Source organism: Octodon degus, unplaced genomic scaffold (genome assembly GCF_000260255.1).
Source record: "Octodon degus isolate 3935 unplaced genomic scaffold, OctDeg1.0 scaffold00177, whole genome shotgun sequence".
Lineage (NCBI taxonomy): Eukaryota > Metazoa > Chordata > Mammalia > Rodentia > Octodontidae > Octodon > Octodon degus.
In genome coordinates this window covers 1446612-1456752 of record NW_004524753.1, presented here as the reverse complement: position 1 = coordinate 1456752, position 10141 = coordinate 1446612, and the positions used below count along the sequence as shown (strand labels likewise).

At 48.1% G+C, this 10141-nt stretch overlaps 1 protein-coding gene across 1 annotated transcript in view; it reads right to left on the bottom strand.

Annotated features, from left to right (window-relative positions):
- Positions 1-10141, bottom strand: part of Arhgef28 (Rho guanine nucleotide exchange factor 28) — a 345634-nt gene that overhangs the window by 51274 nt on the left and 284219 nt on the right. The window contains 5 exon segments of the mRNA XM_023703652.1: positions 182-316; positions 2672-2854; positions 3948-4039; positions 4994-5380; positions 9667-9790. Coding sequence (XP_023559420.1) covers positions 182-316; positions 2672-2854; positions 3948-4039; positions 4994-5380; positions 9667-9790 — 921 coding nt within the window.

The window sequence follows — 10141 nt, the reverse complement described above, 5'->3', positions numbered from 1 at the left end:
ATTACTATGCGAACGCAGCGTGTAGTTACGGCCAGCCTAGCACTTCTCAGGTTTTTTTGTAATTTAAAAAATACATTTAGTCACCTCCCAGTAGGGGCAGAGCCCAGGCTTTCATTTCATGTCACCACGCCAGGCTCCAAGGACCACACGGCAGGACTTACGGACAGCGGGCAGGACTTACGGACAGCGGGCAGGCCCAGGACATCGTCGTCAGACGCCAACGCATCCCTCGAGACAGACTCCGCGCCGGCATCCTTGGGCGAGTGACTCATGTCACGAAGCTTCGAGGACTTCACTGCGACATGCAGGCTCTCAGCTAAGAAGCAGAAAAGATAAATAAATTCAAAGAACACACAGAGGTGGACTTGACAAATCACATGGCCTGTGCATGCTTTTATATGGCCCAGGAGCTAAACGTTCATTTTCCACTTTTAAAAGCTTGCTCGAGTAGGTGCTTCGGGGAGCAGCTCCCTCGGGTGGCACAGCCTGAGAAGCCCAGAATATACGCAATCTGGCCCTTCACAGAAAATGTGTGAGAGTCTGCAATCCAAATCAATACTGTCAGCATCATTTTGCAATAGAGAATTACCGCAATGACAAAGTAAAAGCCCGTTGTATAAAAATAGCTCAAAGGCAACTTGCAGTAAATCAGCATGCTTGAAAAAGTCCTATACTTCCACTAATATAATTATGCCATTGGGCAGTATGATTCTTAAAGCTGTTATTCAGAAATAGTAACTGTTCTTCAAGAAGAGCTTTTCCCCAAACTGACCTTAACAACAGAGATTCCCAGCTTTCACTGAGACCTCCTGGGTCACAGTCTCTGAAGGTGAGGTGCTCGTTCTAATCAAGTGCTCGGGAAACACCACGCCACACACCATACCACGCCACACACTACCCTACACCACACCACACACACCGCACCATACCACACACCCCACCACACACTACACCACACACCATACCACACCACACACACACCGCACCATACCACACACCCCACCACACACTACACCACACACCATACCACACCACACACACACCGCACCATACCACATACCACACTACACACTACCCCACACCACACCATACACACCACACCATACAGCTTACCACGCACTTTACCACACACCATACCATACCACACATACCGTACCACACCACACACCACCCCACAGCACACTACATGCCATACCACACACACCACACCACACACTATACCATACTACACACTATACCACACCACACACACCACACCAAAAAGCCAGTATCTTTGTTTACAATAAAAGCATTTCAACTCATGGATGAATAGAATCGTGTACCCCTACACACCTTCCTAAAATGCTCTGTGCAGCTATTTGATTTATAAGATGCTCCTTGAATATGGTATGAGTGCTCTGGGCCCAGGCTGTGACAACTAAGAATTGGAGATTGACTGTCCTCAATGGACCTGCAACGAATGCCAGTGATTCTGGTGGTGGCCCCACTGCCAACATCGCTGTGCCCTGCTGAGACCCTGCCTTCCTCCACAGTGAAATAAAGATACAGCTCGAGACTGCTGAATTCCACCCAAAACGAATGCGAACGCAGCGTGCAGTCCCTGTAGTGCGTACTGCAGGCTTTGTGAGCCCTACAGACTCAGCCCTGCCCACCGCTGCTGTGTGGCAAAGAGCCACCAGACATGCCCACGGCGAGTGAGCGAGGCTGCGCCCCCACTCACCAAAGCAGCAGGGGAGAAGTGAGGGGCCCAAGGCCACAACTTACTAGCCCTTTTTCTGAACAACGCACCCTCCTCACTCAGGGAGCAGCTACTGTGTCTCCTTCTCGCCACCGTCACTTCCAGGCCATTACCCTCATCTCTCCCGTCAGCCTCTCTCTCCCACGGAGCCACTGCCACCTGACCCACAGCCTGCAGCTGTACCCTCGCCACTTGCCCATCTTGGCAGAATCCCGCACCTAGCACCTGTTCAGTCCCCACCCCAGCTCATCCCTACAAACTCTCAGTAATTCCAGTTCTGCAGGGTCCTCCTACCACCACAGCCTCTCCTCTCCTCTACTGTTTTATTTCCAAAGGTCCTTCCGAGCTTGGCCACCAGCTCCCACAGTGATGGCCCAGATTGTGTCACTGCTGAGATCTGCACTTTGCCGCCTCACGTTCTGTCCTACACATCCTTCAGAGGGTTCCTCCTCTCTGGGTCGGGTCCCTCCTCCACTGAAAATTCATGATGCTCCCTAACCCTTGACTCATCTCCTGCCACCCCCACCTCCCAACCCAACTTTGTCTGTTCTGCCCCCCTTGCCGGCCACAAGGCCTTTGCTCCTGCTGTTTCCTGTGTGGGAGCGTTCTTCCCCAGGGCACCCCTCAGTTTCCTCACTTCCCTCATGTCAGCTTATCCATTGCTGTATCACCCCATCAGCAACAGAGCCACCCAAACCACCCGCCATCACACCCGCCACCCCTTCACCTGCTCATCTTTCTTCACATCCCACCTAGTACATCTATTGCTCTATGTGTTGCTGTTTCTAGAACATACGTTGTAGGATAGTAAGGTCTCTGTCTTATGCAGCTATAGCCTCAGCACAGAGAACCCAATGCGTGGTACATGGTCGGTGGGCATTTCAAAAACATTTCCAGGAGTAGTCAGACCAAATCCCTTCCAAAGCAACTCACCTTCTTTCAGTGCTGCAGCCAGTAAGGAGGCAGCCTGGGGTGGCTCTCCAGGGTCAGGCTTAATGAGGAGGTGGGGCTCCAGATGGACATCCTCAAAGCCACTCAGTTCCCCAAGTTCAGCATAGATATGTAGCTTTTCCTCCAGATACGTGCAGATCTGCTGGTCCTGGTTACTGAGTATTTCTAAGAAAGTGTTTACCATAGAAGTGGATCATTCCTATGAATGCAACAGTTGATATGCACATCCAAACTATGAGAGAAAGCTGCCGGCTTGAGAGGTAAGGCTCATGTGGTTGGCCGGAGCAGACCCTGGCTTGATTCCTGACGTTTCCACTGTCCCTCAATCCAACAAAGGACTTAGCAACTCTCCCACCTCCACCGCACTGGATGAATGCTCATTTTCTTTCCCATTCCTCTGATTTCAGAAAACCTGGCAAAGCCGTGCCTTGTTTATGCAGGCTGGTTCCTATTAAGACTAAACACCCAGCTCAGGAATGAAAATTGAGGTAGCCCCAACCGTCCATGAAGAGCGAAAGCCCATATGGAAAACAAGGTAAAGGCCTGAAATGCCTCAGGCTTCAGCCAGTCTTGGTCAAAACCAAACACATTGGCTTATTTTTTGTTTCTAAACACCTAATTTCTTTGGCCATGATCAGCCTCATATTACAACGTGTCAGAGAATTCTTAAAGCTCAGTGACCTTAACCAGCAAGAACTTCAGGGACATGCAGTCCTCATGCTCCTTGGAATCACAGGCAGAGAGTTTTTTTTTTTTCTTCCTTTTTTTTGGCGGAACCGGGGATTGAACTCAAGCCCTTGTGCTTGCCAGGGAAGCGCCTATTCCACTGAGCCAACAGGCAGAGAGTTTTAAACGCTCAGATTCACCTGCCACATTGTGTAGCTTCCGATCCCGAAGGGTGAGGAGCCCAGGATCAGTAGTAAGCTCTCTGTGTGCATCTTATGTCAAGCCAGAACTGGAAACTGAGCTAAGTTCATTCCCTATTTCAAAGATTTGCACTCAATCTTGGTAACTCAATGGCAAGACCTACTGGTTCCTTGTCTGGTTATAGTCTGTACAACTATGACCAGACAGTGTTGTGACCTAAAATTAAATCATCAGCCACCAATGCCCATGCTCCTGTGCATCAGCCTGCCCACACAGGGCAGGGCCAGACTGAGCCTTAGGTACCCACACTCACTCAGTCAGGACTGTCCCTGAATGACACCAGCGCTTTCCCAAACCCCAGGGAGACAGCACAGCCAGGCCCACGCTGTACCTTGACACTGCTGAATTCTGGCCACCCTGGCTTCGGCTTTCCTCCTCTCCTCATCAGATTCACTGGTCCTTCCCCCTTCTTCTTCTGGGCAACTTCAAAAGACAGCAATTGAGAGATACAACAGAGACTCAATTCAAAGGTATTCAGGCTCATTAAAAAACAAGATGACTTGATAACAGAATTATTCGTAACAATGAGAAATTCAGCATAAAAAGAACCATCATACCGCTGGCCTGGCCATGAGAGGGATCTCCTAGCTTATAGGAAGGATCTTTCATAATAAATACAACACAGCTCTCAAAGTCAGCAGTATAGAATGACTAGAACATTCCAGAAAAGACACACACACACACACACACACACAGAGGCATTTACTTGGGCACTTCTGTTCTCAATAAAGAATGGTAGAAGGGTTAAGGGATAAGAACGGCACAATATTGGGTTGAATCCAGTGGAAGAGGAAGACCTGTACAGCATCCAGATCCAACTCATCAAATTACCGCAAGAACGAGCACAGCCTCTCTTGCACCCACATTTACAAAACCTGTCCTTGGACAAGTAATCAGGAAAGAACCGACTTAGACATTTATTAAATGATTCCTCAGTCCTCGACACAGGGGGACACACGGTCTAGCCCCTGCTCTCAAGGAGCTTCCAGGCTAATGACATAAACACTTGTGTACATATTTGCACAAAGAGAGTAGCTACGAGACAGTACACGCCAAGCAGCACATAAAGGCCTTAGGGAGTAGCTGGCAAAACACCACATGGAAGGCGGAGGTCACTTGGACTGAGCAGGTCTTCGTGAAGTGGGGGAGGCAGGAGCTGCAGCAAAGGTCCAGGCAGTGGGAAGGGGAGAGCGGTGCATGCGGGAAGATGAGCGGAAGGCAGAGCTGCGGGTGAGGGGCTCCCGCAGGCAGGCAGGGGCAGAGGCAGGGAGCAGAGCACTCGGGCTGAAGCAACGTTTCACACAGGGGACAAGTGGTTAGAATATTTTCCAGGCTGAACACATCCATCCACAGACTACCAACAAAAAGGAAGGTTACCTTTCCACCGCCTGCTGGATCTGCTTCATCCAGTTATTCCGCTCCTCCTTGGAGTTGGTGTGGATTTCATACATCTCAGGACCCGCGGAGGAAGCGCTGATCAGAAACATTCCTCTCTCCTCATTAGCAACTTCTCTAGCAATGAGCTTCTGAAGGGAAATAACGGGAGGCTTCTGATCCTGCCGGGGAGAGGCAAGAGTACAGATGAAACAGTGACCTCCAAAGTGAGTGACCCAAACCCACGAGCCGTGGAAAGCAAGGAGAGGAACCGCTACAGTGGATCTCCAACTCAGGAACTCGGTGCGTTCCTCAGGGATGTGACTCGGGTTGTCAACTGAAGACTCAGGCTCCTCTACCTGGCCTTCAAACTCTCTCTCAGACAGTGGCCTGGGATGTCTCAAATAAGCCCATACAGGAAAAGATGTTGGGATGTTCCTTCCAGAACTCTATAAGGGTTGAATTTGTATCTGGGGCCAAGTGAGAGACAACTGACCAGGATTCGGGTCATAACTCAGGACTTTGGTCACAGGTGAAGTCCCAAATTCTAGTCATAACCCTAGTTATTCGTGGTGCAGGCTGGTCGTAACTCAACGGTCCACTGTACTTCATTTTGTACCTTTCAAAAAAGCTCCAGAAGTGCTGAGCTGTCCTTCAGAGAAGGTAGAGAGAAGAAAGGCTAGAAAGACAGGTTAAGGGAATGTGGGTCTTTAAAAATTGTGGCTTAAAAGAACTGCTTTTAAAAAGACAGAAAAACCAGAAAGGTAGGGAAAAAAATATCAAAATGTTGTGGTCAGGGTATTTTTCTAGGAGGACTTGACAGGAGAACAATCTAACAAATAATACGAAGAAACTGAGAGGATGAAGAGGATGAAAGTCTATTGAATTTGGATATTTAAAGAAATTCCATTTGAATGGAAACAGAACTTTAGAAACTAAGGTGGGGGACTGTACGACACAAGGTAAGAAGGAGAAGGTGAGACCTTAGCTTCTCTGGCTACAGCTGGCACCTCTACTACCGTCCCACAGACCTCAGCGAGAGAACCACCACGCGACTTCTGAGCGTCTCTTCTCATCAGCCAGAGGAGCCCTTTTGAGGCAGGACTGAGGCTCATCCATGTTTGCATGCTGAACAGAGTAGGCACTCAGTGACAGAGAAGCCAACGTGACCACAATTCCCCCCAAGGGAAACAGGAAGGAAGTCTAAAATTTGGGGTCCACACCATGGTCGAGTTGGCCCATTTACCATTATTTACTGTGGAGCTTCAGTAAGCTAAGCACAAGCTTAGCAGGGATAGGAACCCACAGCACCAACTCGGATGGGGAGCTGGAGCTGAAAGAACGCCCAAGGGAAGGGCCGCAGAACGAGTGGCATGGGGCGTAGAGATAAGGAATCTGCATTGGTTTGTGGCTTCCACCGCTGTTTACAGAGTCAGCTCCAGATGGTGATTTTGTTTCTCCTTCAGGGACAGAGTGACGCCTCTCTCCAGAACACAGCACTCGGTTCCCTACCACTGACTCCTTGCTGCTGGTTCGACTGTCTTCCCAGCACTGCACAGCTGTGCCACATCTGGAACTATGTGCCAGGATGGGCCAGGAATACCTTCTTTACATTTCTTAGAGTGATACAACACAACTGGCATTTTGAGGTCTACCCAATTCCATAGTACACTGCCAAAAGCCGTTGTGTGCCAAGCCTTCTGGAATGCTACCCTCTGAATGAGGGCCGTCCTCTGAGCATTATTAATGTCCTATAATGGATCTGTTCTCCAGGATGTTATCTGCTTTCCAGTGTAGCATGTCAGCTTCCTCAGCTTCCAAGGTATGCCCTTTGTATGTAAAACAGGGTGGGTTTGAATTAAGATACCAGAGACAGTGCAGTTATTTGAATGTGTCAGATGGTATTGGAGGAGAAGGGGAGAGGCATGGTTAAGATTTTTTTTTTTTAAGTAAAGAATAAATAAAGGGGTAGGAAGTAGCATTCATGAAGTCATGATCAAACCAGGAGGCACCAGAGGTGCGTTCGTCACCATTCACACTCTTCACACCTGCACACTAGCAAGGCACAAGCATTCAGATTCCCAGGAGTGGAGGACATCTCTGCTTTGGAGGCCGATAGCAAGCGCTGGAAATGCTAAGTCCTAACTCAGCCTGCATATTTTGCGTGTGCCACAGCACTAAAGAACTATTTTTTTAAAAGTAAGTTGCCAACATTTAAAAGCCGAGGAGATAACTCAGTAGAATAAGCGCCTGCCCGGCAAGCCTGAGTTCAATCCGCGGTACCGCGTGAAAAAAAAAAAAAAAAACCTTCTAGGTTGCTGAGTGACTCGGAAAAAACAAAAGACTGGCCATCCGGGGCTCATCCTGTCGCTCAGGAACACTGTCTATAGAGCTGAGTGACCTCTGTCTGCTGTGAGCTGGGACACTGGCTGACTACAGTCCCCTCACCCTCTGGAGGAGGGAAAGGAAGTGCTGTCCTTGACCTTTCCGTGCTGTCCTTCACCTTTCTGTTCCACCCCATCAGGTCTGTGCTGGCCCCATCGGTGAGGGCCCCACTGGGATGAACATAGCTGCAGTTTGCTTCCGGTTTTGATCTTGACCTTGTGGATCTGCACCTTTACTTTATCCTTGTTGTCTTTTTTTGGTATGCAAGAGATTATTTGTAGATTCAGCAGTCAGGACTTAGTGAGTGTATCTACTTCTTCCTTTGAATTTTGTAGGTTTGGATCCATCCCCTAAGACCAGATGAACCCTCTCTAGAAACAGAAAAACAAAACTTTCAAGGACATGACTCTATTCTGTTACCTTCAGTCTTCTAGCTATTTGCAGTCACCACGACAGAACTTTCATGAAACTTTCACTGGGAGATGGAGGGAGAAAGAAGGGGAGTAAAAGGCGATAAAAGAATTAGGGGGCCTAGAGAGATGGCTCAGTAGAATAAGCGCTTCCCTTCCCTGGCAAGCACAAGGGCCTGAGTTCAATCCCCGGTTCCGCACAAAAAAAAAAAAAAAAGAATTAGGACATGTTATGTTCATGTACTGACTCCTCATAGTGAACTTAATCATTATGTACTGCAAATATGTACTAGTAAAAGCAAATTCATCATGACTTCTAGAATATCAAGTTCTGTTTTGTTTTAGTTGTGTTTTGTTTTTGGCGGGACTGGGGATTGAACTGAGACCCTTGCGCTTGCTAGGGAAGCACTTATTCCACTGAGCCATCTCCCCAGCCCCCATGACTTCTAGAATAGGTAGCAGGATAGGCATCTATGAAAGGTAATCATTCAGAAAGGCATGAAGGATAGAGAAACTCACCATTAGTGCTAATAAGAGCATAACTTTCTATGAAAACTAGAGTGAGAATTAGAGACACAGATGTTTGTACTCCCTTAGCTAATGCCTCAGTTCCCACTGACAACACAGAGGCTACTGTCAGATACACACACAGCACGCGATCCAACAGTACGGTGCCCTTGACATTTTAAGGATAAGGTAGTGTTTTCTCTTTTGCTCCCTAATATCACCTTTAGGAATGTGTCAGACTAACATGCTCCGGAAACAGTCTCTGCAACAGTCCATGACCAACATTCCGTTCGGTTATCCATGACTTTCTACCAAGACGAGGTAAGCTGTGGCCACCTTCATTCTGATATTTGGTAGATTGCAACCTTCACCTTCCACTGAAAGGGAAGTGTGGTCTGTGGTGGCACAGGTAACTTCAAGGGATGGGAGCGCTAAGAGGGACAGATGGATATTTCAAGTCATACAGGAAGATGAGTGTCACAGCTGGATCAGAATCCATATGCAACACTATCCTGGAAAACAAGACAGTTGCCTTTATACTGCATAATAGTTCTTGAGCAATCGGCAAGTCATTTAGCTTGAGATGCCACAAAGAAGCAGGAGTTACCTAGCTTCAGGTCTTGCTGGCTTTAAGGAAATCTCTGTTGTTATAGACATACAATAGGAATGTCTCTCCTCCAGCCTGGCCCTTACCATCCAGCTCCTAGGTTAAACAAAACAGACCCTACATTTCCATGTTTACCCTACATTTCCATGTTTTCTGTTTTTTCAAGGTAGCCCAAATGACAGCATTCAAAGGCTGCTGGGCAAATCAGGAAGTTTTCATGCAATTTGCAGGAAATTCAGTGCAAATGGATCAGGGATGTGAGGACTTGCTTAGGCTGCTTGACATCCTCCACTGTGACTCGGAGACAAGGGCTTTGACCCCCAGCTTGTTTCACAGTGGCCAAACAGGACAAGGAAGCCTCCCAGACACTCCACCAGACAGCAGGCAGGGGCAACACTGACCAGGCCTCTTCCCCCTGGAATCCTACCACTAGGCTGATGTGCTTTCTTTTCTCAGAGCATCAAAACAGAAACTTCTTTAAACTTTGGATTTTCTGCAGCCACAAGGAGTTGATGCTGTCTCTTCATGCACCCAAATAGCCTACCACTCAGCAGACAGTAAATACTTCCACTGTACAGAGCTACTATCACACTCCCAGATTAGGACTGTGTCTTGCATTAGGCCCTGCTGCTCCATCAGGCTAACAAGGGGTGAGCTGATGACATCAGTCATCTCCACGCTGTGTTGGACCACACAAATGCTGCCTAAGAAGTATTACAAAATACTGGTTGGTACTGCTGGTCTCATTGTGTGCTGCCAAGACTAACCCAGACATCACAAACTCAAGTGTGAGATGGACAACCTTATTCATCAGAAGTCTTCTTGTACCAGGGTGGTGTTCTCTTGTTGGGTAGATCACCATGAGGGTTACGAGAGGGGTTCCTGAGGGCACTACCCAACAGGAACAGAGAGGGTAAGATGCTGGAAATAGTGCGCAGCATTGGCATTTTAGTTCCGAACTCTGAGAGAAGGGGATGAGGAAAGGGGACCAGAGGAAGGCCTGGGATAGGCTGCCAGCTAAAAGGCCTATGGGGCTCAGGGTGATGCTTATTGTCTTCCCGGATTGAAGCATCTCAATATTTTCACCACTGGTGATGCTAACTACTAAACCAGCCTTGGAATCACTTATAACAATGAGGACAGCATGTGCCCAGGTTCTTTCCAGAGACCATCTCAATCTGCTATGAATTTCAGGAATTTTTCAAGGAAATATAGGATTAAATCTATTATCAAAAATAGGCA